This window comes from Xiphophorus maculatus, chromosome 21 (assembly GCF_002775205.1).
Source record: "Xiphophorus maculatus strain JP 163 A chromosome 21, X_maculatus-5.0-male, whole genome shotgun sequence".
Classification (NCBI taxonomy): Eukaryota; Metazoa; Chordata; class Actinopteri; order Cyprinodontiformes; family Poeciliidae; genus Xiphophorus; species Xiphophorus maculatus.
The window spans coordinates 26052151-26079822 of NC_036463.1; the positions used below are offsets into that span (position 1 = coordinate 26052151).

The 27672-nt window shown below is 38.5% G+C and overlaps 3 protein-coding genes across 7 annotated transcripts; 1 reads left to right on the forward strand and 2 right to left on the reverse strand.

Moving 5' to 3' along the window:
• Positions 1–337: 337 nt before the first annotated feature.
• LOC102224204 (lipase member H-like) lies at positions 338–12544 on the reverse strand. Of its 2 annotated transcripts, XM_023326696.1 has the most exons (12): positions 12114–12544; positions 11880–12047; positions 10233–10439; positions 6190–6575; positions 5399–5507; positions 4864–4965; positions 4204–4293; positions 3949–4116; positions 3236–3325; positions 3019–3127; positions 2398–2571; positions 338–1651 (listed from the first exon to the last, which is right to left on the reverse strand). In XM_023326696.1, exons 3-12 carry the CDS (start codon positions 10282–10284, stop codon positions 1567–1569), a joined length of 1365 nt encoding a protein of 454 aa, XP_023182464.1. In that variant the 5' UTR covers positions 10285–10439; positions 11880–12047; positions 12114–12544; the 3' UTR covers positions 338–1566. The 2 variants fall into 2 exon arrangements, with proteins under 2 accessions (XP_023182464.1, XP_005813695.1); XM_005813638.2 differs by lacking the exons at positions 11880–12047; positions 12114–12544 and having other exon boundaries at positions 10233–10537.
• Positions 12545–12630: 86 nt separating this feature from the next.
• On the reverse strand, positions 12631–16591 carry LOC102223430 (erythrocyte band 7 integral membrane protein-like). The gene is made up of 7 exons (XM_005813635.2): positions 16349–16591; positions 16150–16262; positions 15427–15499; positions 15151–15233; positions 14028–14231; positions 13817–13951; positions 12631–12966 (listed from the first exon to the last, which is right to left on the reverse strand). The coding sequence occupies exons 1-7, from the start codon at positions 16401–16403 to the stop codon at positions 12802–12804; spliced, it is 828 nt and encodes a 275-aa protein (XP_005813692.1). The 5' UTR covers positions 16404–16591; the 3' UTR covers positions 12631–12801.
• On the forward strand, positions 16242–27285 carry LOC102224455 (SH2 domain-containing protein 1B-like). 4 transcript variants are annotated; one of them, XM_023326699.1, is made up of 5 exons: positions 16242–16315; positions 17824–18041; positions 23410–23473; positions 26366–26738; positions 26823–27285. In XM_023326699.1, the coding sequence occupies exons 2-5, from the start codon at positions 17899–17901 to the stop codon at positions 26861–26863; spliced, it is 621 nt and encodes a 206-aa protein (XP_023182467.1). In that variant the 5' UTR covers positions 16242–16315; positions 17824–17898; the 3' UTR covers positions 26864–27285. The 4 variants fall into 4 exon arrangements, with proteins under 4 accessions (XP_023182467.1, XP_023182466.1, XP_023182468.1 ...); XM_023326698.1 differs by lacking the exon at positions 16242–16315 and adding an exon at positions 16590–16673; XM_023326700.1 differs by lacking the exon at positions 16242–16315 and having other exon boundaries at positions 17278–18041; positions 26366–26588; positions 26637–26738.
• The last annotated feature ends 387 nt before the right edge of the window (positions 27286–27672 follow it).

The following is a 27672-nucleotide window of genomic DNA, read 5'->3' on the forward strand; positions in this document are numbered from 1 at the left end:
CCCCCGCGGCGGTGTTACGTCACAGTTATTACAAACCGAAGCTGGCAGCTGTAATATGGGTCAGCGCTGTTTTAGCTGCTCACACACACGTTTAGCGAGTCACAACCGATGGCAGCGCTAAAAATAACCAACAGAGACTTTAAAAAAGCCACAGAAAACACAAGGACGACTTACATAATCTGTGGTTATCACATTTGTCAACACGAATTATTTAGCCAAAATAAACCATATAAAATGTTTTTTTTAAAGAAATGAGGATATCTCAAACTTATTACATTACAAACATCTGAACAACTTTATTTCTTCAACCAATAAGACCAAATCAAACATGGATTAATTGGTTTTTATTGTATTTTATGACACAGTGTGAAAATAATGCACAAAAAAGCATGATATTTTCTATTTCTGGTACAGAAGAGAATCTGCTGCTCGTTTACTACTAATAACTTCCTGGTAGGATTCCTCACATCACTGCTGCAGAAATGTTAGCATCTTCAGATGGATCTTTAAAAGAATCTGCAGATTAAAAATAGCTGCTGGAAAAAAGGCACAGACAGAAGAAATGTGCTTTTACAAACCTGAGACTGATCTGAACTTTAAAGTTTATAGAAATTTAAAGCAACACAACATCAAATGTTCTCATAATCTGGACAGGAAGAGTTAAGACATTTAGCAGATCATGAGATCTTGGTACTTTTTAGTTCAGACTGTAAAAGAGAAGCTAGTTAAGTGACGCACCATATTCAGATTTTCATTCCTGTTATGAGATTTTATTAGTAATTAAACTATAAAAATAAATTTCTGCATCTTACAACTGCAATTTGGTATTTAATCAAATTGGCAAAAATCCTTGTTACCTGCAAAATCTGTAAATATGAAATGAAAAGCAGTGAAATGTTCATCAGCTCTCTGCATGAATGAACACATTAAACAACTTTCTGCTGCTTTTGTGTTTCATTTGATTTGTTTATACACACCTTTCCTTCCACACTGAAGAGTGTTTGCTGATGAAATTAGTGATTTTCCAACAGGCAGGTCATTAGTACGGATGGAACAAGTTAAAATGAACAGATTCTGGTCAACTGCAAATTATTTACCTTCCTAAAATGAAATGAAAAATGATAGTTTTTGTCTTTGTGATGAGCTGCTGCTAACTAAAGATGCAGTTTAAACTGATTCTGAGTTTATTGAGTTTGTGTGTTTATACCTGAGTAAACCAGCAGCCAGTCACCAAAAAAGGCTTCAGAAATAATTATCAAGGCTACTTTAAAAGGTAATATGCAGTCAATGAATCGGCTGCATTACTGTAATGAATATGTAGTTCTGTGTTTAGCAGCTATGTCTATAACGGGCCTCTTTATGAAACGGACCTCTGCAGCCACTGAGTAACTGAAGCCGATTGGATTAATAATCCAGAGTTTCATCTCGACTCTCGTTCTAATCTGTCCTCAGCATCAACCGTCCACTTCCTGGTTCTGGTTACCAGGGGCGACCGACAGCGGCGGCAGGTCACAGTCAGAGCCGAGTCCAACCCGGGTTTCGGTGGGGTTGGTTTCCATGGAAACGTCAGAGGCGAGAGTCGCAGGGCAGAGGTCTGAACGCCACCTCCATGTTTTCCTCCATGATGATGTCGAAGCGGCACATGACCGGCCTGATGGCGGCAAAACGACAGAAGAACAAAGTTTTTCTCTCATAAACACGCCGACTGGAAGTGATTCAGAACACAGAGATCATCCAAAGATCTTCATTAGTTTGAATCATTTAACCGTCAGTCCAATATGCAGAATTTGTTTTCTGCTTTTAGAAGCTCTAGAGTTTACTTTAATTAAATGTTTTCTGATCCTCCAAAAACAAAACAAAACAAAAAAGCTAACCTCCACCACAGCTCAGGATGCTATAACAGAATATTAGGGCCTGGACAAGAATTTATTTGTTTATTACAAGAATAAAGTCATAATAATTCCAGAATAAAATGCGCTAATACCAGAATAAAGTCATATTCTGGTATGACTTTATTCATACCACATTATTAGTTATATGACTTTATTGCTAATAAAGTCATAGTAATACCAGAAAAAAGCCGTAATAATGAGAATAAAGTCGTATTAATGCCAAAATAGTTGTAATAATTCCAAAATAAAATTGTGATAATACATGAATAAAGTCGTAAAAATACAAAATAAAGTCGTAATCCTTTCTTTGTTGTCTTATTGATTATGTAGTTTAAGAAATGTGATTGGTTAATTAACTGAAACTGACTCAAACTGAAAAATCAGAATGATGTAAAAACAGTTTGAAACAAAGAGGGAAACTGAGAGAACTGAGCCAGAAGTCCTGAGATTAATCATAAAAGGTTTAAAACCATCAGTTTAAATGGTGAGTGTGGTGACCTCTGACCTGTCGGGTCGCTCCAGTGGAGTGAAGCGAATCCTCAGCAGCCGGATCTTGTAGCGAGGGCCGATGATGTTCCCGGTGTTGATCCTAACGGAGATCTTCTGGACGTTCTGCAGATCCTCGTCGAACTGGGCCAGCAGCCGAGTGGAGGTGTACTGCTCCAGCCGCTGCAGCTTACTGCCACAAACCACAAATATTTTAACTAAATCACATAATTGAAATCTACATAATCAATTAATCAAAAGTCCAGGCCCTCATTGTAATACTAACTAATTCCAAGTATCATTTTTAAAATTTGCCTGACAGAGATTAAAAGTAGAGCAGCAAAATGAAATGAGGTGGATTAGCAGAGCTAGCTAACAGCTGTCTTCAGTCAGAGGTCTTTGTATATTTGGTGGAAGACTGACTGCTACTGGAGATCTTTCCTGCCCACAGAATCGCTGGTCACAACGAACATTTGAAGATACCTGCATGATATGAGTTACAGCAGCTAAAATCTTTGAAATACTTTCAGGAATCCTGAAGAAGTGCTGGTCCAGACTAAAGGAAGACCGGACCAGAACCAGGCAATCTGGATCAGGACTTTGCCAGTCTCGTGTTGTACCAGTCAGGAGTCGGACTCACTGGTCTATCCGGGCCTCTGTAAAGTTCCTGCCGCTGTGCAGACGGATGTAGACGACCCCCCAGCGCAGGTACTGGTTCCACGTCACCATATCCACTCTGTAGCTCAGCTCTGCCACCCACAGGACACACAGAGTATCACAACACCTTCCATCAGATTATTCAGGGATGTATTTACTTCAGATCCAGGTTGGGGTGTGAAAACTTCAGCAGGACTCACTCTGGTAGGGCAGGGCGGCCGTGGTGCTGAAGAAGACTTTGGTCTGTCCCATCTTCACCAGAGCGTCTCTCCACTGGCTGACGTTGTAGCCTGCAGGCACAAGTCATGGTCAAATTATGGTTTTACCTGAGGTTTTAATGTAATAAAATAAATTTATACAACAGAATAACACTAAAAATACGAGTGATATTGTTTTGGATTTATTTTCTGTCATTAAGTTGGAAACTATGTGCTTTTTTTCAAATTTTCTTAATTTTAATAACATGCATGAGGAAAAGTCTCCTTCTGCTAAAGCATAATAAGAGTTTTCTAACCTTTGGGGTAATTTTGTTTTCAATTTATTTTGTCTAGAAAATGTTTTTATCCATTTCCAGCAACAGAAATGAGAACTTTCCACAAAAAACCCTCTATTAACAAAGTTTAACCAAGTTTCTTTTGTGTGTAAAACGTCAGGGTCATGCTAAGAAATTAAATAAAATTACAAGAATAAACTAGCAAAATTATGAGATCATATTACGAAAACAAACTTGTACGAGAATAAAGTTATAAAAATACACATTTGTCAGGAAGCCGCAAAAATGATTCCAAGAGTCACAAATGATGAGCCACACTTTGGCCTCCCCTGGTTTAGACAAAAGGTGAGGTGTTTTTCTGTGTGTGTGTGTGTGTGTGTGGGTGTGTGTGTGTGTGTGTGTGTGTGTGTGTGTGCGTACCCAGCACAGGACAGGAAGCAGGCTTGAAGGCGTCACACTGCAGACACTGTCCGTCCAGAAAGCGGCTGTAGGAGGAGCAGGGGTACCCGGTGAGCCGGCAGGTCCGGTTCAGGGCGCACAGGAACAGGAACACGGAGCGCTGGTGGTCGCACACAAAGTACGATTTACCTGCAGGAGGACGAGGAGGAGGAGCCGAGCAGGTGAGGGGTAATGATAGCTGTGTGAGCTTGTGGGGGCGGAGCCAAAAGGTTTTACCTGAGAAGATGGTTTTGGGGCATCCTGGTTGGTCGATTCCACCGTTGGCGTAGAAATCAATGTGACCGTGAGCTCCTTGGAGCCCGAACGCTGCCAGGAGGAAAAACTGATCAAATTCTGACTGTTTTTATTCAGTTAATATGCAAACTGTTTATAAATAAGGGTGATCCATTTTATCAGCCAGCTGATTTATTGGTGCTGATTTCCTTATCTTTGAGAGATCGGTGATCGGCCGGTTCTTACATGTTAAGCCGATCTTATCTACTTGAGAAAAAGTCTAAAAATCAGCCGCGGTTCTGCTCTGCAGTGAGAAGTTTGGCCATCAGGTCATCTCTGAATGTTTACAGTTAATAATAATCACCTCACTGTTGCTAACTTAGTGACTTTCTTGATAAATTTAGCTAAATTTCATTAAAAAAAACAATATTAGCCAAAATCGAAATTGGCTGGTCAGGCTTTTTAAAGATCGGTAATCAGTCAGAAAACTGCAATCGGTGCAGCCATAGTTCTAAACATTAGAATCGGTGCTTTAGCTCTAAGTTTTATCAGTTAGAAACCAAATGATGGGATTGATTCACAGCTTTGGTGTCTTTGTGTCAGGACCAAATGAAACCTCAGCTCAGTTTCCACTAAACGTTGAGGTCAGTGTGTGAGTCTCACAGTTCATGTCGGTGTGCAGAACATCCACAAACATGGCGTCTGACGGGTCCAGCCGCTCCTCTGGGTTGGCGCTGGTGAACATCGGCCCCGCTGGGTCCAAACCTGCAGCACACACGCTAACGTCGGTTAGTCTACAGAACAGGTACAGTCAATGAGACAAGGAAGACCTCTGGAGGTCATCACAATACATTTTATTTAGTGGCATCCGAGTAAAGAGGTGGGGGAACGAAAATACATACCAAACTTTTCAGATTGTTATTTAAAAAGTTAATTTTAAGTAACTTTGTATTGGATTGTTAGATAAAATCTCAATAAATAGATTAAAATTTGTAACACAATTAAATATGAAAAGTGTATGAAAACTTGTGCTACGTATTGTTTATTATTGTAAATACTACAGAAGAGAGTAAGTAGATATATAAATGCTGAGTATTTGTGGCTGCAGATCATGTTCATGGACAGATTGAATAACCCTGAAGTCTTTCCTCTCGTCGTTGAGCCGTTAGCTTCTCTGGTTGGATGCTAACAGTTTTACCTGTGATGCGGCCGATCGCTCCCTTCAGGTTCGCTCCAACAAATCCGGCCAGGTGAGCGCCCAGGCTGACGCCGATGAGATGGATGGAGCTCAGAGAGGCGCCTTCTTCCTGCAGCGACACGTTCAAGCAACATCAGGAGCTGACAGGCGAGAGAGCTAATCAGATAAAATTAGTTTTCTTTAGCGGAAACTTTTATTTTACTAAGTAAACCCGTGGAGCTGAGCATTAGCTGCAGCTTCTGTAGAGAAGTGTGGAGTCAGAATGAAGAGTGGAGTGATGGTGATGCGTTCACTGACTCAGACTGCTTCATAATTTCATAATTATAATTCTCAGATATTGTTATTACAACGTCTGGCTTCTCCTGGTGCAGATTTATTAAGCTTTCTCACACAAATGACGTAAAAGTCGGATAAAATGCAACATGACGGTTCAGACTGCAGACATTTTGAAAACTATCTGATTTAGTTTCACAAATGGAAGAAACACAGATATGATTTCTTTGTGGAGTGAAAATATCTGCATTAGGTTATTCAGACATGAAAATGTCAGATTTGCGTCGCTTTCGCCTGCTGTGTGAACGTAGCTAATTTCACGCCCTGTTTTAAGATTTTTCTGTTTTTTAATTTGTTTAAGAAAATTAGAGTTTAAAACAACAGAAACATTTTTTGTATCTTCTTGCCAGGATCTGAGCTGAAAACATCCCGGTCCAGAACCTCTCGCTCTCGTCTACCTGGGCTGTGTTAACACGGCAGCAGAATGTGACCCAAGGCAGATTCTTTTGCCGTCTCACCTGCATGGTTCTGATGAAGCCCGTCAGGTTGAGCGCCGCCTCCCTGGTGTAGGTCACGGCGGTGAAGTAGTTGAGGTTGGCCGCTCCTCGGTTCCAGTCCACCACGATCACGTTCATGTCCTCCTGCTCGGCCAGCAGGCGCACGATGCGGTTGATCCAGATGGGCGGCGCCCCGGTGGGCCGGTAGCCGTGGATGACCAAGGCGGTGGGGCGCCGCAGATCCAGGAGCGGCTGGGAGGACAGGTGGTGGTGGGCGACCTCGCGGCCGCAGTCCGGGTTGGAGCGCGTGTAGAGCAGCAGGCGGACGTACAGGCTGGTTCCCATGAAGCAGTGGGACAGGTCCAGGTCGGTGAAGTTATCGCAGGGCTCCTCGGTGCCGGACTCACCTGGACGGACATCATGGAGGTCAGGGGTCAGATGAGAATTAGAGCAACAAGGGAGTGTGCTTTAAAAAGAAGATGAAGAATATTTCCACTACCTGTTGCTCTGTTTGGAAAATATTTTTCACTCTTTTGTATTTATATGTATTTATTTTAGTAATTTATTGATTTCAGCATCTATGCACCACAAATTTGGAACAAACTTCCAGAAAACTGTAAAACAGCTGAAACACTGACTTCTTTTAAATCTCAACTGAAAACCCACCTGTTTAGGATTGTATTTGAAATGATATCAATTACAAATTTATTGATGGAACCTGACTTAATGTCGTGTTTTGATTATTGATTCTATATTGTTTTGTGTTTCTGTGTTTGTAATGATGTAAAGCACTTTGAAATGTCTTGCTGCTGAAATGTGTTATACAAATAAAATTTGATTGATTGATTTATTGTTTATTCTGGCAATTAATTTCAAAGATTGGTACATTCTGCAGATATTTCCTGTAACCACTCAAATCTTCTTTCACAGTTTTTAAATTTTTTTAAAGATAAGTTTAAAAATAAAAAATCCAACATTTTAGTTTAATTTACTAACAACCAATGACTTCTTTGTACAAGATGATAAATCTAAACGAAGAAACAAATCATGATTGTACATGATAAATAAAGATCTAAACTTTGGGAATTTAAAATAAATCTTATTAAAAACATATGAACGAACATCTAGAAGTATGTTGAGTAATAATATAAATATTTACTCAGTGTAGAAACATTTCCATCCTCTTTAATGTCCTACATTGATTGTTTTTCCTATTGAGCCTTTGATCCAGTTAAAAATGTGCACAGATAAGAGATCAGATGGTGATTTACAGTCAGACTAAGTGTGAATGGAGGGATCAAGGCTTTACTGTTACAGTAAGGGGTCAGGTTAATCATCAGGATAAATATTCAGCCTATTTTAAGAGTTTGGAGCCTCCTAATCTAATCTCACTTCATCATCCTAGAAGATTTACCGTAAATCAGAACATTTCTGTTTTGATGCCTCAGATGGCATTAAAACTAAATATACACTAACTTGGATAAAAACGGCAAAGGAAACAAATATTAAAGCCTTCCTGTAGATGAGGAATAACTTTCAGGCTAATCGGATCAGGGAGTTATCTGTCTAGTGATCAGGGGAACCTGGGAGTCCCAGCAGATCGCAGCTCGGAGGATTTCTGATCCGATCACCAGAATGTTCTTCCTGTAACGCCTGAGAGGATCGATCTGGTGCCAAACATTAAACAGCTTCTGCTGGCTTTAACTTTCAATTAAACAAGAGAGATTAAAAAAAGATACAATATTAAGAAATAATGTGGAGATAACAGTATCCTGTCAGGATGTCAAATATATAAGCAGCTACATTAGAAACAGCTGATCAACCATCCAAAAGGTTAAAACAACTGGAGAAGTCTCTGTCTGCTTCATGTTTAGTTAAAAAATAAAAGAAAATGTTAAGTTGGAGAAATGTCTTTGAATCCTGATGCTGCCCTCTGTCTGCACACCAGGGAACGGCAATGCTGAGTTCCAAGTTTAATGTAAAACAACAATAAACTAATAAAAATAAAGCTAAAGAAGCTGAAATTATGACCTGACAACATGAAGTCGAACCTCAAATCCAACATGGCTGCTGCAGTAAGATGTTTATTTGAAATTCTGACTGAATCTCTGAAACCCTCGACTCTTTAGTGTTTGAAACAGAAAAATACATTTGTTATTGTTTTGTTTTGCCAGTAGTCACGCAGAATCAAGAGTCAAAGGTTAATTTCTTTCTGACTGACTTGAAGTTTTCAGCAAAGATAAAACATGTTGGAAAGTGGATCACGATGTGCGAATTTCAACTTTTCATCCGTTTGAATTGTTGCCTACTGATGAGTTCGTTTAGTAACTGGATGTTCGAACTTCCAATGTTGAGTTGAAATCAAATAAACTGGATCAAACACTGAAGTGTTCACACCAAACCTAAAATCCAATATGGCGGCTGCTTATAAACTAGTTTTACAGAGTTAAAGTTGTAGTAAAAAGTTGATTCTTTTCACCTTCGAAGGTTTTGTATCACACACAATCAACATAATACATAATCAGTTTGGAAACATTATGAATGCATAAAACACTGAAATCACAGATGAAGAGATAAATGTGTGGATGAGCCAAAACTTTCTCTGGCTGAAAAGAAACAAAACTGAAGTTGTGATCTTTGGACCTAAAGAGGAACGATCTAGATTTATAGATCTAGACTCAAAGCACACCTTCAGTTATTACAGCTGGAAACTAGAAATCATGCCGAACTCTGACCTGAACCTTCAGAGTCACATAAAGACGGTCTCAAAGTCGGCCTTCTATCAGCTGAAGAACATTTCCAGGATTAAAGGACTAATGTCTCAGTGAGATCTAGAGAAACTCATCCAGGCGTTAACTTTTAGTCGCATTGATTACTGCCGCAGCGTCTTCCCAGGTCTGCCTAAAAAAATCAATCCTTCAGCTGCAGCTGATCCGGAACGCTGCTGCTGGAGTTCTCACTAAAACCAGGAAGATAGAAAACATAACTCTGCTTTAAAGCAGTAGTTTAAAGCAGTAGACTTTAAACTACTGCTGGTAGTTTATAAATCACTGAATGGTTTAAAGATCTGATGCTGTTGCATCAACCTTCCAGACCTCTCACATCTCATGGTTCTGGTTCTGCTCTGCATCCCAAGAACCAGAACCAAACATGTAGAAGCTTGGTTCTGAACATTCAGCTTCTATGTGCCACACATCTGGAACAAACATCCAGAAAACTGCAAAACAGCTGAAACCCTGACTTCCTTTAAATGCAGACTGGTTAGAGTTGCTTTTGATTCATAATAACAATGATTGTTCTTTTCATCACTAACTTTAATTTGCTTGTTTTTTTGTATCTTGTGAAGAACTTTGAACTGCTTTGCTGCTAAAATGTTCTACAATAATGTTGACTTGTCTATATTTGTAATTGACGTGTATGGCTAAACCACGTCACCACGGTAACCGAGCACTTGGCTGGCGGTGGCTTGTTGACTTTCCGGTTGTAACATGATTATACTGATTGTTGCGTCAGTCCCAATCTGAGCAGGAGAATCGGATCCAAACCGAACGTCTTGCTGTCCTGTGTGACCCTCGTTAGCTGCCTCAGTCATCAGCAGCCAGCAGGTGAACAGCTGCACCATCGTCTCTGGGTTTGCTGAATTATTTGTTGCTCTAAATGAGACAAACATTTACTGAACCGCTGAGCCTCAGGGGGCATTTCCTGCTCTACAAGTAGCACATATAAGTGAGACGGTGGCCTCAATAGGATCAAGCTGCTATAAAAAAACACATCATCCCGTCACCACCTGCGCCTTCATGGAGCCAGCCGCTGATTACAGCTGCCTGTTGAATAATGAGGCTGGGGTCAGAGGTCAGGCAGGGGTCCAGACACAAACAAACCGTCTGATTCCTGACAGATGGAGACGCCTGTAAATAATCTGTTGCTGCTAAGCCTTCCTTCTTCATGCTCCACTTTTATCCATTCAGACATTCAGCAGTTTGTTGTTTTCCTGCTGAATCAGCCAGAAAGATGGAAGCCGCGGCGAGCAGGAAGTCTGTCAGAGAGCTGTTGGAGTTTCCTACCTTTGCAGAGGATGAGGAGTCCCAGCAGAGCCAGCAGCCTGCGGAGCGACATCTTTCCTTCAGCTACAGAAACGATTTGAACCCAGACTGACGGAGCGGCTGGACTGACCAGGAGGGAGGAAAGGGGGCGGAGCCTCACGCAGGGAGCGCTTTCTAGAAGACGAGTGATTTATCCAAACCAGGTGAAGAAGAACGAGTGGGAACTTTCTACACATGAGGGAGAAATCAGGGTTTAATCACTGTGGAGTGGAATATTCAGTCAGTATAATCAGGTCTAATAACAAACTTTACTGGACGATAAATTGTTCCAGAAGTTATAAACAATAATACTGTTGTTTTGAGAACATTTTTATGTAAATAAAATGTAATGGCATAATAATGCAAAGATCAATAAACTAAGAAATGTTTCAACATAGATTCTAGTTTCTGACAGGAGGACCTGAACTGATTACTTCACCTGTTTCACATTCTTACACATGCTGTCCTATTTATGGATGTGATTACTTTAAAAATAATTTAGGTTATTTCTGACTGTCGGGGCTGAAGGCACAAATAACAACTGAAACAGATCTTTATTAAAATGTGCAGTAATTAAAATGTAATCAAAGGATTGAGAACCTTTATATGAAGCAGGATCATTAATATTTTAGATAATGGTTGTGTTTTTAATTTAACATCAGCTGCCAGACCAGGTTTGTTTTGAAATGTTGTTAGAGATGATTAATAAACAAATTTAAGAGGTTTTTATTGCAACATATATTTTAAGTTTATTGGAGCAAACCGAATTAATAAGGAATACAGATAAACAGCCTGATCTGGGTTGTCATAAAGGCTGTGATGGTTATTAATAGCTGCAGAGTGATGCGCCGCACCCAGCCGCCCCTCCCTGTGCATCCAGCAGAAACACATGTAATTAACATGTGCAGAGAGCCGAGGCCGCAGTAATGTTAGAGCAAAACCTGCAACCGTGCAATCAGAGCTGGACGCAAATAAAGTGAGCGACAGAGGAGAGGTTTCTGTAACCAACGTCAGATTTCATGATCATTTTTATTGAATATGTTCCAAAAATGATTTCTTCATCTATTTACTGGTGTCATGAATTATTGAGGTGATTTAATATTTCGTTTTATGTTGGAGGTTTAATAATAAGCCCTTCATTCATCTAAGATTGAAAAGAAAGGAACTAAATCTGCTTGGAAAACTGGACTAAAATACCACAAAACATAATTTTAATATTTTGACCAGATCAAAGATTAGATTTATTATACATTACACTGCAAAACACAAAATCTCACCAAGTAACTTTAGCCCAGTTTCTAGTGAAAATATTTTAGTACACTTGAAAAAAGACAAAACTATTTCACAATTAAGGAGTTACTGACTTAAAACTAGCTTCTGTTCTGATGAAATGTTACCTGTAAGTTAGTTGTCTTATTTCAAGTGTAATAAGATAATATTATAAAGTAAACTAAAGTTACTTGGTAAGATTTTGTGTTTTTGCAGTGAACTGATTGTTGCTGGTTCTGCTTTAGAGACGTTTCTGCATCCTGACGTCAGCGCTTCTGAGTGACCAGGTTAAAGGTCACTGTTAGGCCACAGTGTTCAGATCACCTAAAGAGCTTACCTTTCTAAGCCACGCCCCCTCACCTGTCACCTGACCTGGCTGCTTTCAGGTCAAAGTGGATTTCCTGATGAGATCATAGATCAGACTCTGAACTTCCTCAGGTTGTGTTTGTTCTCTGCTTTCTGCTGATGCAGCATCAGGATGAAACATCCAGATCTATGAGACTGGCTCCAACCGGACAGGTGATAAACCTGTGGAGGTGAGGCGGGTTGGTCAGGTGGTCAGGATGCTGCCAGATGGCTGCTGGTGGAGGTTACCTGGGGTCGCCACTCTGGAAGGAGATCCAGACGATTTATCCCGTCAAACCGTAAAAGATTTAGGATCCCAGAGGAGCAGATGGAGAATGATGCTGGAAACAGAAAAACTTTTCTGGGTTTAGTTCTTTACATGAACACGGAGAAAGAGGAACGAGAAAATAAATGAAGGACAAGATGGAGAGACAGACGGACGGACGGATGAACAGATGGATAACTGATTCTCCTAATCCTTTGTTGTGAATGTTCTTCTCATTCTGACCATCTCTTTAATTAAAATTAGTTTAATTAAATCAGTTCTAACTGATTTAATTAAAGGATTTATTGGTGAAGTTTCCCAGAATGAAACTTGCTGGACGTTTGAGTCTAAACTTAAACTGCTGAGATTATTTATAAACTTTAAAAGTTTGTAAAATCTGTTTCAACTAAAAAATTTAAATGTTTTCACTGGAAAAAAACACAGGTAAAGTAAAACACGTTTAACTTTTTAGAGTAAACGACCACAGGAGCATCCATGGAATAATTTGCAAACACTTTTGGTTTTATTAAATATGAAAATGTGATAATTTAACAAACATCTGAACAGACAGATGGACGTCCTGAGAGCTCAGATTTGTTTGGTTCTGTTTAACTCTTCTCTTTCTGGGTCGGATAACTCAGCGGAACCTGCTGCGTCTCGGTTGGATGAGTTTTACTGCAGGATCCCTGTGGGGAGGATCCAGACCACGATGGAGGCGCTGCTGTCCACAGACGCCAACGTCTGCAAGTATCTGAGGCGCAGAGCCACAGGCGACAGTTGGGACGCCGCCTCCCTTAAAGTACGAGACGCCTTCACTTCCCCTTCAGCCACGATCATCTGAAACACAGAGACACTTCAAAACCAACACAAACATCACAAATCGTCCGACTTTTAGCATGGCAACAACTCCACACATAGAAATATCAAACATTTGTGTTAAACAAAATGTGAACAAGTTCATTATTTAGTATAAAATTCTCATTGTTCTCTTTAGTTACTGACATTGATGAGGAATAAAAACTTTTCCTTCCACTCAGAAAAACAAAAAACAACAGAAACTGAAAGAAAAAAACTAATTTGATGAACTGAAACAAATAAACAAGAAACAGGGGTGTCCAAAGTGTGGCCTGTGGGCCATTCGTGAGCTTTGAAATGATTTTGTTTGGCCCACAACCACAAGTCATGAATGGCAAAAATCTGGCAAACAACAAAACAATTAATGAATAAAAAAATCTGGAAATTATCTGTTTTTCTTTTAATAAGGCAGCAGGTCAAAGCCACAGTTTCTGTGTGGCGCTGCTCATATCCTCTCTCCTCCTTGCTCTGCGCTAAGCTGAAGCTAGCAGAGGCTGTCATGAATGCTAAGGCTAGTTAGCATAACCTTTGCTATGCTGATGGCACATAAACAGTTTTCCTGTAACAGTAAGTTAGCATATCAATCAGTGCATACATGAGATTGATTGACAGCGCTAAATCCCGCCTCCTGGCTCTGATTGGTTGTGTTTGGTCGGTGCATTTCTTTAGTCGTTCAGGGAGGTTGCAGATTAATTTTTTCACAGATTTCAAAACAAACTGTCATGACATGGTGACAGTTTGAACAAGTTTCATGCTGCAGTTTTAACGTATAAGTGAATATCGCGGTGAACAGAGCAGGTGCTGCCTGGTGGGCGTGTTACTGCAGCAGTACCGTCGCCCGCGCCGTCCTCTCAGCCTCGGCCTCTGAGGCCAGGGAGCGCTGCAGGCTGATGGGAAGCTTCAGATCTCTGAGCTCCACTCGCTGCACCTGAACGCCCCACGGCCTGGAGCCGGAGTGCAGCACCTCCTGCAAGACGTGAAGCAGTAAAATCATCTGTAACCCTGATGTAGAGCTAAACTCTGGCAGCTTGGCTGTGTCTGACCTCCATTCTCGTGGCTATGCTAGGCCACTGCGTCAGCAGGTCTGTCAGCGTGTGAGCGCCCAGCGCCGCCCTGAGGGTCGCCTGAACCAGCCAGTGTGTGGCGTCACAGCCATTCTGCACCCGGGTGAACCAGAGGGTGGGATCCACCACGCGGTAAAACACCACCACGTCCACCAGTAACGGGACGCTGTCTGCTGTCAGAACCTGCAGGAAGGAGGAGGAAACGTCTGGAATAACCTTCAGGTTTTACCACAGACTGTCACAGTCAGTGAAGAACAAGAAAAACACAAAATATTGAGATTAATTTAACATATTTCCAAATTCTCTGATGTCAAAATTTGTCAATTTAAAAACCTTTCACATTAAACACAGAATTTTAAACAGTATTTAAATTATAAAGATATTTTCTGACATTATAAAGTCAGACATTTGCAAGAGAAAGAGGCATAAATCCTCAGAATGAGATGGTAAATGATGGAGATGCCTATCTGGATCTTTTCCAGAATGGAAATGGTACATCTGGAATCATTTCCTGGATCAGAAATGTTCCTGGACCAGAACATTTTCAAGGTCCAGACTCAACATGAAGCCTCGAGCGTTACACAGAAACAACACCAGAGGCGGTGAAGAAGACGCCGCAACATGAATGCATCGAGTCTGGATCAGAAGATGTTCTTTTCATATAAAATGTCACATAATGTCAGAGAATATCCTAGTTTAATATTATAAATGTATGTTTTTAATCATAGAAAACTGTACATTGGCAAATGTGTGACCTTTAAACAACAATTCCACATATTTTATTAAACTGTTTTGGCAGAAATGTGCTCCTCCCTGACCAATTATTTGTTCTTTTATTGAAAATTGCCTCCAAATATGTGGGATGCTTAATCCATATAAGACATGTCGCAGTTTTTCTAAGGTTTTCAGTGCAGACATAGTTTGCATTTTGTTGTGTGCTAAACAGAAATGTAGCTGAAATACTGAGAAAAGGAAAAGTGAAGTAAAATTCAAGATTAAAATTAACGGCCATATCCTAATTTATAATCTGTCTGACATAAACACATTTTACATGTAACTGTAGATAAATGCATGCAGTAGTAACTGTTTAATGAGCAGAGACCTGTTGTGGGCAGATGTAGACAGAGAAAGTTCGAAGGTCAACCTTCTGAACAACGTCCAACCAGGGAATGAACCAGATTAAACCTGCAGGAACAAAACCAACAACATTCACAAAATTACAGCAGGAGATGGAATAAAAATATGTTTTACAGTCTCAGAGAATTGCTTTCCTGTTCAGTGTCTTAAAATGTCAGAATCATGTGAGTAATAAATGCATTCATTAGTATAATAATTAAAAACAAAACGACTCCAGTCTGTGTTTAATAAAAAAAGACACCAGGTCCTTTAGCTGATCCTTTAACGACCCGGCCCAGTCTAAAGATGACGGCCCTCTCAAACTCCAGAACAACCTGCAGCACAGACACACATCAGTTAAAACACTGATTCAGAGAAGATATGAAAACACTTTCAAAATGGGCTCAAATTATGACACCTGTGGAGGTTTATCTGAGAATGAGTGAAAAATGTAATAAATTTGGCATCTGATCTGAATTGGATCAGACTTGTACTCTACTCATGCTTAAAAATTATTCAAAACAAAAGTCATGGTGGCTGCATGATGGTGCAGTTGGTAGTAATTGTACTAAGCAGCAAGATTTTGAAATAAATCCGATTAAAAACCTTAAAAACACCCAGTTATCACCCTTTATAAATTGAATAAAATTCACACTAATCTCTTGATTTAAGAGAATATGTCATTATTGTAAAATAATCCAGTCTAGGCTGTGTAGTGTTCAAGCTTAACATCATATATTGTAGTGAAAAATCCAAACAAAGTCTAAAAACTGTTCCCCTTATTTTCTAAATAATTTGAAAGTTAAATTGTCCAAACAGTGATCTTTTTCTGCTTAATTATATAAGTTATGTTTAAACAAACTGTTACAAAATGATCCAGTTCATGTTTGACCATTTAAATGTTTTATATTTATAACTAAAGCGAACAGAAGGTGGTCCGGGCCAGCTGAATGAAGGGGACGCCATCTTTATCCAGGTGCTTTACCTGAACGCAGCTCCACGCTGTGAAAGGGAAGGTGAGGAGGATGAGGAGCACCGACAGGAGGGTTAACACCGCCCCCACGACGCCTAAAGTACCGCCCTGCCTCACTTCTCCGCCTGCACACACCGACAGAGGCAGTTAAACCAGGCTTCGCCTTCAGCTAATCACGGTAAAAATCCCGCTAACGGCTAAATGTAGCGACCTGTTCCATTTCCGGAACCACTTTCAACTCCAACCTTGTTACAAACGCCGGTCATTATCCGTCAAACTACAGATAAATACGCCTGTTTCAACACAGAGTTTCACCAAAAACTATTGGAAATGTGTCCTCAATGTAAACCATGATAAACGTCATATTACATTACTCTTAAATTAAGTAGTTTTTCAATAAAGTTGTCGCAACCGTTACGGATTTATGTTTGCCCCGCCCACAGCACGGGACGTAGACTGCGAGCTGTCGCTTAGCAACCGGAGGAGGCGCCCTCAGAGCCGTGGGCGCCCTCTTCAGGTCACAAGAAGAAGTTACGGTAATTACTATTTACTTTATTCTGCTGTATACTTTTATTACTCTCCCGAAATATATCCAAGGGAAACGTTTAGATTTTTTTCATTCTTATTTAGGGATAAGTTTCTGAGTAAATGACACAACAACAACTTAATAAAACATTTTATTTTATCTTAAAATAAAATAAGGGGAAATACAACAAATTAATAATAGTTAAAAGCAAACCTGCAAAGTTTAGAAAATGTTTAGCAAATTGTTCCAAATTACTTAAGGAAATACAAAGGACACATTATTTTTAAGTAGAAACACAAGACTTTCTAAAAATGACAAAACATACATAAAGCATGTTTTTTTATTATTGTGGAATATGTGTAAATTTACATTCTGTATTTTATAACCAAACTATTTCACACACAAAGTGGATTCCAGTTTAATTGGAATCGAAAGTGTCAACATGATCTAAATCTGACTGGCTGGAGAGAAAGAGTGTAAATAAACGACACGGTTTCCTCTAATCATCAGGTTGTCCCAGTCAACCAGAAGAGGGCGCCCTACTCATTGCCTGTGCATTTTATTGGTCTGCTGCATCTTGTTATTTGGATCAATAATTAGGTGATTAGATTAATTTTAACTTGCTGTTATAGGTTTGAATGTGAATAAATGGAAGCCTTTGACTTGTGACTGAAACTAACTAGGCTGATTGCAATTATCTTAAAAATAGTTTGTTTTGCATATCTTAGCACATGTTCTAAAAGTGTATGCTAGGAAAATAAAAGTTAATCAAGACAAATATATATTTCTTGATGTTTCTTGATACCGTTGTGCTCTTGCAGGAGTGAATGCGTGTGAAGTTGCTGTTTTTTTATGAAACCTGGTCTTTCTTGCTTCCTCAACATAATGACTGTTTTTAACTGTTTCTGACGGTTTCTGATTGGTTGAATAGTTCTGCCGGTAAGCTTCGCTGTTATCTGCTGCACATCTTTTAGTTTCCATTTAAGTGTCTCATTGTGACACCTAACTTCCTGTGAAACTGCGAGAACAACACGCTGGTTTCCTGATGCCCTCTCAGTGAGCGTACTGCTCTGCACCTCCACGCAGCGAGAGCTGACCGGGCCAGCTCTGTTCTGGAGCTGCTCTGGCTTTAACCGGGTCGTGGTTCCTACCGTTTTCAGGGCTGTTTGTGAAAGCAGAAGCTCCTGCGCCGTGCAGGTGGATGTCGGCCTGCCGGCCCGCGGCCCCCGTTCGCCATGGCAGCGGCTCTGCCGGAGTGTTACCACGGCGGCATAACCAAGAAGGAGTGTGAGGAGGTTCTGGGGAAGAAGAACAAGGACGGAGCGTACCTGATCCGAGAGAGCGAGACCATCCAGGGAGCGCTGTGTCTCTGCGTCTAGTGAGTAAAACTCAGCAACACATCAGATGCTTTGATCAGTATCTGATTTGTTGATGCTCAACAAAGCATCAACAAATCAGGTGTTTTGTTGATCTGCTCTTTGTTTCAGATTCAACAAAGCAGATCTGAAATACACTGCAAAAAAAAAACCATTTTACCGAGCGTTTTGGTTTAGTTTATGGTGCAAATATCTTTCTTCACTAAATCAACCTTAACTGAAAGGTTAATATGTAATCTTTCAATTCCTTAATAATTCCTTAATATTGATTTTAAAAAGTACTTGTTCCACTGGCAGGTTGTTTGATTTATAACATGGGAAAAAAGTATTTTTATAAGTGAAATAATCGGCCAGAGGAACTAGAACGTTTTCAGGAATGGTAAGAAATTTTTCACTTACAAGTTCTTTCTTCTTGCTGAAAAGTTAGTTGTAAGTTTGTTTTGTCTTATTTTAAGTGTACTGAGATGTTTCCACTGGAAACTGGACCAAAAATACTTGGTAAGTTTTTGTGTTTTTACAGTGCAGACGTTGGACGGAGCGTCCCCTCACCATCCTCTGCAGGGCGCTTGTGTCTGTACTGCAGCCGGTTCTGTTAAAATGCAAACTAATGTGTTCATTTCCACTAAAGTTCTGATGTAGAGGTTAGCCAGCCTGAACAGCATCTGTGATGAATTATTATCAATGATAATATTTAACGACTTGATCTTTAGTATGAAATGTACAGAAAAAAATGTGATGTGCAGCGCAGACTGAAACACGAACTCTCACCGAGTGTTTCAATCTACTTTCTAGAGCAGATATCTGAGTAAACTTGAAATAAGACAAACTAATACATTGAAGCCTGTTTTGTGCCAATAATTTCTTAATAATGATGAAAACGTTCTAGTTCCACTGGCAGATTATTTCATGTTTCCCCGTTTATAAGTGAAATAATCTGACAATGGAATTACTTCTTGTTGACTTAAAACAAACTCTTAGATTTTGCTGAAAAGTTACTTGCTCCTCCCTGGAGGAGTTACTTCTAACATATTTACACTAGAAACAACTAGATATGATTAATGTTTTTGCAGCTGATAAATCAGTAAAAAATGTAAATATTTGAGCTGTTTTTGGCTTTGAAAATAATCCCGTTTGTGAAAATGATCGTCCTCTTATGGATTTCTTTGCTTCTTATGTTTTAGACCATCAAGCATGTTTTGGTTTAGCAAACACTGCAAAACACTTAGAAAAAGACATTTTTCTATGTTTTGAGTTAAATAATTTGCCGGGTCTGTAATTCAGTTGCCTCTGAACTGTTTGACTAAAGAAACCAGTAATGAGACGGTTTCAGGCAAAATAAAGCCAAACTAAACGAATTGTACAAAAATGTCAAAATTTGCACAGAAATATAAAGATAGAACCCTAAACAACATATTTACCCAGTTTATCAGGAAAAAGGTTTATTTGGGTGAATTTCACTTTAATGCTTGTGCAGAGCGAGACGTTGACGTTAAATTACGCTTTGCTCAAGGTCAACCTGGTGACCTTTGCGGCAGGTTTTCCCATTTCTCTGTCTGGATTCTGTGAAATAAAGGCCACTGGTGGCAAAGAAACCTTAAAAAGAGAAGTATGGAGAATTCGCTTCTTTTGTCCTCTAAACTTAGTAACTTCAAACTCCAGAAATGCAAAAAGCTTTTCCTGCTGAATGTTGCAATCAGTCTCACCTGTTAAAAAAATAAAAGTGTGGATGTAGAGAAGAAGGAAATGCATGATCAACATAGAGAACACTAACATTATTTCCCTGCAGTAACATGTTTTCAGACTTACTGCCTCTGAGCAGCATCTGGTTTCTAAAACCCAAAGAATCAATCTGCTGCAGAGCTGAAAGTCTCATGTCTTACCATTTAGCATTTTTAATGATTGAGTGACTTCACAGTAACTCAGGTTTTATTGTGGCTGCTTGCAGGTTGTGAATGTTTAATGTGGTACATGCAAGTTAGTATGTGTTGTTGAAGTGGAAAAAAAATAGAAATAATATCTGCAGGAAGTGACCTGAACAAAAATTAGAGAAGGAAGTTTGTGAACGTTTCAGATCAATGACTCGGTGCAACCTGCTGGTTTTTCCTGAAAAAAAAATTCAACTAGTTTTACTGATGAACCGAAGTTTATTACTGGACCATCTGAAACGTTTGAACTGAAATCACAAAGATCCTCCAGATGATGAGTTCACATAAAGAAACTGAATTATTTCACTTAGATTTTAGCTTCTTATGATGCTCAGAGCTGCAGTTAATAAGGTCATCTTGATGCGATCTGTTGACAGGAAACGGTTGTGGCAGTTTAATAGCAAAAACCACATTGGAGCTGTGAGTGTTTCTGACACATTTTATGGTAAAATCAGACAAAATATGAAGATTCTTGACAGTTACATGTATTTGCATTTTCATAATTATGAAAAGGCAAAAAAACAACCATGACTAATTTAATGATTATTATGTTTTCAGTTATATTTTTGTGTTATTAATAATCACAAAACAGAACATAATTTAAGAAAAGTGTTAATCTGGTAAAGTTAGTTAATCCGCCTTAGTCAAATTAAAGCAACAGAAAGTCAAGTTTTATGGCCACAAAGGCAAAAAGGTGCAGGAGAGGAGATGAGTCTTTCAAACATTTAAACACTGTGGCAACATTTACTGCAACTAAGTTTACAAACCAAGTATTTAGTTTGTAAACTACATATTTAGCTTGTGAATTAAATATTTAGCTTGCTCACTAATTAGCTAGTTTGGCACTAATTATTTAGTTTCTGAAGTTAAGAGTTAGCTTGCTGATTGAATATTTAGTTTGTAGCTAAATATTTGGCTTCCTAACTAAATAATCAATCTGTAAACTAGATATTTAATTTGCTCATTCAATATTTAGAATGGAAATGAATCTTTTACTTGCTAACTAAATAGTTTGGAGCTAAATATTTAGTTTGCAAACTGAATATGTTGCTGTCTAAATATTTATAATATATTTATGTGACATTTATAAATGAATGAATAACCTTCTAACAGGCTAAATAACTCAGATCATTGCTATACATTTGTCTGCTGTGTAACTTTACAAACAGCTCCTCATAGACTTTGATTCAAATTAAATTCAAATTAGTTTCCTGATTCTTTAGGTCACCAAACCCCCAGATTAAATAAAAACAGAAGTTAAAATCCCAAAATAAATCTGACATTCACATAAATTATGTGTGATGTTTCGAAACTCTAATCATGTCTGAGGCACATGTTAAACCTACACGGGAATATCAAATGAAATGAGGAAAGCATTGGGCCGAAAACTGAGCCCTGAGGGACACCGCAGAGCTGTGGTTCTACACCAACCCTGTTGGTTTAACTCTGTTAACTGACTGACCATCAAACCAGCAGCAGACTCCAATAATGATAAGAATAACATGATCCGCCAGTAAAACAGCAGATAAGAAACCTGAAAGTTTAGATATGTTTCTGCATTTCTTGTAAAAACCATTGAGAGCCATATTTATCTCTAGACAAGCTAGATCAATGAAAACGTTTAGCTGGAACCGAATCACCTGCTGACCTGTATTAATTAGTCTCAATAAAAAACAATCGTTATGTTTATTTCATTTTCAGTTCAGTTCAAAATAAATCAAAAATAAAATGTTGTCTTAACTCGAATTATCCCAGTATCTCTAAATAAACGTCGCTGTCGGTGGTGATGCTGTGATGCTCCAGTAGCAGTCAGTGTTGCAGTGTTTCTGAATAGGCTTCTGACTGAAGGCCGTTGCTGTATGACTGTTATGAAATGCAAACAGTGCAATATCAGCCCTGCAGAGATGATATCCCACAGCAACATGTTCTGGATGACGCTATCAGCTGCTAGCTAACTCTGCTGATCCGCCTCCTCAAGTCTCAAGTAATTTTGGTCTAGCTTTTAGTGCAAATATCTCAGTAAACTTGAAATAAAACAAAATTAACTTACAAATCACATGTCAGCCACATGTAGCTTGTTTTATGTCAATCATTTCTTAATATTGATGAAATATTACTGGTTCCACTGGTAGATTATTTCACTTAAAACAGGAAAAGTTTCTTGTTACTGGTGAAATAATCTGACAGTGGAACTAGTCATTTAAAAAAAAAAATATTAAGGAATTATTGACTTAAAACAAGCTCCAATATCTTGATGCAAAGTGACTTTAAGTCAGTTTTTTCTTATTTCAAATGTACTAAGATATTTGTGCTAGAAATTAGACCAAAATACTTAGTAAGATTTTGTGTTTTTGCAGTGTTTCTCTTATAGTTTTCAGCATACAGCTGAATTTTCTGCATTTTTCCCCACTGAATAAATATAATTTAAAAACACACCTCTGGGTTCTTGAAGGGGCTGGTTGCTCATTGAGTGGAAACTGAGTGGAACCAGTGAGACTGGCTGAGTTTTGTGAGTAAAGCTGCTTTGCATGGCTGGCTCCAGTTGGTTTCTTGTTCCTTTTATTTATAGAAACCCCAGCTCTTCGTCGTCTTGCTTCACACTTTGATGAGGTAAAACTGAGGTTTAGTTGCGGTTGAGTTTTGCATTCATCTTGTTCCAAAACGTGCTTGCAAGTGTGTTTTCACGCAAACTAAAACGCACCCAATGCACCGAAAAATCATGCAAACGCCGAGGCCAGATGATTAAAGGCATCAGATGATGCAGACGGACTGGATCTACTCTTCATCCTGCCGGGGGGTCAAAGGTAGCTCAGTCAATCAACTCTGTGTCTGCTGTAGATCACTTCTGGTTCTGTGGACCTGCTTTAAGGTTAGGAAAGGGGCAGCTAACATCTCTGCAGACCCCACACATGCTGGACATAAACTGTTTGCAATTTTACCTTCAGTGCTAGCTTATTTTGTCTCCCTTTTTATATATTTATGTTTAAAATGTCGTTCTTGTTTAGGTGCAGAAACTTGAGCGAAGTTGGATCTAGGGATGGTGGATATAAATGCAAAGTTTTATCACGATAGTTGACATGAAAAAATACTTTTTATGTTTCTCTGTATAGCATTTTTGTCAAATTTATCATTATTTAGTCATACGCCTTTATTGAACAAGCAGTGGATTAAAAATAGTAAAATAACAATTCCGACAGACAGTTTTAGGAATTTTTAAACATGATTAAATGGAAATAGATTTATCACGATGAATGGTAAACGATATAATAAAAGCCCAGACAGAGACACGAGAGAGATGACTATAGTGTTGTGCCAAACACGGTGCATGATTTTAATCTTCACAGTTTTAAAGCAGAGTCATTGTTGTTTAACACGGAAAAGGTTTTCTGCGATACTTCCTCTAAACTCATCCCTCACTGACAGACGTCTTGTTTTCTCTTTGCAGCAAACAGAAGGTGGTTTATACCTACAGAATCCTCCAGGCGCACAACGGAAACTACACCCTGCTGGTAAAAAAAACACTTTTACTTTTTCAATATGTGGCGTCTCTTTGATTAATAAGCTGCTGCCTCTGTCTCTCTTCCTGCTCCACATTACATACTTATTTATTCGTAATGATTATTAGTTGATCAATTTAGTTACTTTAGACTCGGTTCGATTGGGGAACAAAACTGCAACATTTGTTGCATTTTCAATTGCCAACTAAACTCATTGAAAAACCTGTTCCCCTCTTCACCTGTGGGGGCGCTGCACCAAGATCCACCAACGGAAAGGACACAAAAACCTCTGAAGAAGACAGTCAGCGCAACTTCCTTCTTTACAAAACGTAAAAAAAATGGAGAGGCGTCAGATTTTAGCGATTGTAGGATTTCATCTTTTGTGTTTGGTAAAAGACCACGAGCTGTTTCTCCCGCTAGCGCTAAGCTACCGCGTTTGTTTTGGTTGTTTTTACCCAGAATGCCCTGCGCTTTAATCAGCGATCTCCGGTGCGCTTGATGCTCAATGCATAATTCAAATGATTAAGGAGAATGGCCTTTAAGGTCCGTTAGAACAAATGTTTCTGAGCAGAACTCAGTGTTATGTTTTATAAAATTAAGATTTTTTTCATGCAAGTTGAATAAAGAATTTAGGTTCTTCTCACTTAAAATAAGTTATTAAATTTGATAGTGTGAGTGAAAATAATACTGAACTGTGTGCTTGTTCAACTAGGTGAGACAGTTTGTGAAATAATTATTTGGTTTAGGTTATTAAGTTATTGAGGTGTAGGATATGTCATATTTTGGTATTGATCCGATACCAAGTAAATACCAGGCATGTATCACCAAAACCGATACTGATATGTATTATTTTACTACGATATATCATCAACATCTCTGTGCTTTTGTTTGTTCCTCTTTGAAATGTTTTGTTAAATATTTGGACAGAATTTAGATAAAGTTTATGTGTACTTTAGTTACCTATTTACACAATAAACAGAACCAATAGAGAAACAAAGCAAATGTTTGTGCATTGTCTCTAAATAAAGTTCAATATTATTGATATTATCTTCATTTTGGGTTGATCTGCTCACCTCTATTAAGTTATAGCAACTCACAATTCAAGATTAATGATCTATCAGATTTGAGAAACAATATTTAGACACTTTGTTTGAAATAAGCTTTATAAACTTTAATTTCTTTAACAATTTTTCATGGCTGGAGGTGAAAATCAATTTCAAGTTCAACCAGCTTCCCTTGTTTTGTGGTGTTTGTCACTGTTTCAGCACACAACTCTATTTTCCACAGCAGCAAAATGCAAAAACCTTTTTTAATATCTGTTCTCACACTGTTTATTATCAGTTAAAGAATTAATGCGTTTGGTTGGCAGCTGCTCACCCACAGCTTTTCCATGAACTCATTCTGGCCTAATAAATGTGTGAAAAAACAAAAGTATTTTTGGTCTAGTTTCTAGTGCAAATATCTTAGCACATTTGAAATAAGACAGAACTAACTTACAAGTATTGTTTTCAGCAAGATATAGAAACTTGTTTTAAGTCAGTAATTAATTAATGTTGATTAAAAAAGTCCTAGTTTCATCGACAGTTTATTTCACTTGTAACATGAGAAACTATGTTATTAGGTTAACATGTATGTCAGTAGAACTAGAACTTTTCGTTATTATTAATGAATTATTGGCTTAAAAGAAGCTCTTATGTTTTGCTGAAAAGTTATTTGTAAGTTTATTTTGTTTTATTTCAAGTGCAGTAAGATACTTGGACTAGAAACCAGACCAATAATACTTGGTAAGATTTTGAGTTTTTACTGAAATCTCAACTTCCAGCACAGAATTATTTAAAAGCGTCTTAATTTCTGGTAGATTTGTCATCAAATAGATCAATAAAGCAGATTGGAGATATTGGGTTTCATTAAGATGTGAAAGTATTTCAGGCCTCAGGAAGAAAATCAGCATTTCACCCCCATGAAGGAAACTCTCCCCCACAGCAGAGGAAAACACTGAACACTTTTTCCCCTCCACACACTGAATGACGTCAGAGCTAATAAAAACACAGCCAGCGTCTACCAGACGGTGGTGAAGCTGCCCCCGGGCCACACGGTCCACGTTAAGGTTAAAGGTCAAATGAGGTAGACGCATGGAAAAAGGATGTTTGTTTTTTTGGACAAATCTCAGTTAACTGATTCCATAACAGGATTTATGTAACTTTCAATATTTATTATCTTTCAATCACCCACTTTTATTTATCTAATTTTATTATTTTGCTTTTAATTTAATTTAATTTATTTGTATTTTTTTCTACAATATTTATTTCCATTTTATTCAGGTTTTTACTTAATTTTAAATTAATATTTATGTTTTCATATATATATTTATTTTTCCCAATGTTATTTTTTTGCTTAGCTTCTTTTATTTTTATTTGTTGCACATTTGAAACTTAACATTTTAATACATTTTTGCTAATATTATTTTATTTAATGCATCACTTTGTTTTCAGTTTTTTATTCATTTTTGTTTTGTGACACATTTGCAATTTAAAACATTAATGTTTTTCATCAATGTTATTTTATCTTTTTGCATAGCTTTGTTCTCAGTTAGATTTTAAATTTGGATTAAGTTTTTATTTCCATATATATGCTGATATTTTTTTCCATAATCACAATATTATATATATTAATATTATTTTCACATGAATCCTCATTTTTTATTGTTTGTTCCCAATTATTGCTTTAACATTTTTGTTTACAGTTTTCTTATTGAGTTTACCTGTTGCTTCATGTTGGATTCTGCATTTAAAACATTTATTTTACATTTTTCTCTCTACTTGCTGATGAAAACATTGAGTTATGGATCGCAGATTTGTTGCACCTTCAGCTTCTTCATGTCTTTATCTCTGTGTCGCTCCACAGACAGCAGGAGGTTTGCAGGAGACATATTTTAAGACTCTGGCCGATTTAATCCGTAACTACAAGAGGAAGAACCAAGGTCTGGCCATTCATCTGCGCCACTCGGTGAAAAAGAAAACGCCCATGTTGATCCAGCCGCCGAGGAGACCAGAAACACAACCTGAAGCTCCGGCCACACCGCCAGCTAGAAGATCGGCTGGAGGACCGGCCGCAGCGTCAGCCAGAGGATCGGCCGCAGCGTCAGCCAGAGGATCGGCCGCAGCGTCAGCCAGAGGATCGGCCGCAGCGTCAGCCAGAGGATGGGGCGGCGCGTCGGGCGGACACTCATTGCAGAGAGGAGCTGCTCCTTTACCTGAAGAGGAAAATGATTATGAGAGTATGTGAAATGTTTTGTCTTGGTTACCTGCAGCGTTTTTTTTTACTGTCTGTCATTTAATTCAACTTCTCTGTTTTACTGCAGATGATCCAAATTCAGATTATGTGGAAGTTATTCCAGATTAACTCAAGCCAACCTCAAACCGAAGGACAACAAGAACACAGACTGAACTTTGTTTGGCATTAGAGATGTTTTATTTTTTTATGCGAAGCCCTGAGGAGATTTGTTGCATTTGCACAATTTAGGTAAAACAGACTGAAAAGGTGAGCTAATGCAGAGTGAGTTTCCTCCCAGCTATTGACTCTGAATGAGAGGATGAACTTCTGCATTTTCTTCTCACCTCATTCCTGTGAGCGCAGAAGAGGAAGAAAGAGGAAGAGGAGGAGAAGTACTGCTCTGAAATCACAAAAGTTGTATTTAGTTTGACATTTTGTTTTACTCCTGGCAGTCGAAACCTTGATATTTAATATTCATTTCATTTTAGTAATACAGACATTTTTGTGCTGTTTGTTCTGATGTTCATAAAATAAATCTTATCTGAACGTCATTAAAGGGTCATAATCTGTAAAACGCAACAGAATATCTGCAAGAATTTAGATTCCTTCTTTCAACACTAAGAAGGGCAAGAAGGACGTCAAGTGATCAATAAAACATTTTCTCATAAGTGAGATAATCTGCCAGAGGAACGAGAACCTTATTGACTTAAAATAAGCTCCTATATCTTAATCAAAAGTTACTTGCAAATTAGTTTTGTCTTGTTTCAAGTGTATGAAGATCATAAACTAAACCAAACCATGTTTGGTTACCAAACTAAAGATACTTGGTAACATTTTGTGTTTTTGCAGTGTGCAGCTCAGGACATTTCTCAACGAAGAAACAGAAACCTCGGGAAGTAAAGTCAGTTTTAAGAGATTTTAGATCGTATCAGCAAACC

Excerpts from the sequence above, each read along its gene's own strand:
- LOC102223430 (XM_005813635.2), bottom strand. The coding sequence starts at position 16,403 with ATGACCGGCGTTTGTAACAAGGTTGGAGTTGAAAGTGGTTCCGGAAAT. Across the intron at positions 15,500-16,149 it reads CAGCGTGGAGCTGCGTTCAG|GTTGTTCTGGAGTTTGAGAG; the intron begins GTAAAGCACCTG and ends TCTGTGCTGCAG. Across the intron at positions 14,232-15,150 it reads TCTACATCTGCCCACAACAG|GTTCTGACAGCAGACAGCGT; the intron begins GTCTCTGCTCAT and ends TCCTTCCTGCAG.
- LOC102224204 (XM_023326696.1), bottom strand. The coding sequence starts at position 10,284 with ATGTCGCTCCGCAGGCTGCTGGCTCTGCTGGGACTCCTCATCCTCTGC. Across the intron at positions 4,966-5,398 it reads AGCGATCGGCCGCATCACAG|GTTTGGACCCAGCGGGGCCG; the intron begins GTAAAACTGTTA and ends TGTGTGCTGCAG. Across the intron at positions 4,117-4,203 it reads CCCCAAAACCATCTTCTCAG|GTAAATCGTACTTTGTGTGC; the intron begins GTAAAACCTTTT and ends GTCCTCCTGCAG.
- LOC102224455 (XM_023326699.1), top strand. The coding sequence starts at position 17,899 with ATGGCAGCGGCTCTGCCGGAGTGTTACCACGGCGGCATAACCAAGAAG. Across the intron at positions 18,042-23,409 it reads GCGCTGTGTCTCTGCGTCTA|CAAACAGAAGGTGGTTTATA; the intron begins GTGAGTAAAACT and ends TTCTCTTTGCAG. Across the intron at positions 23,474-26,365 it reads ACGGAAACTACACCCTGCTG|ACAGCAGGAGGTTTGCAGGA; the intron begins GTAAAAAAAACA and ends GTCGCTCCACAG.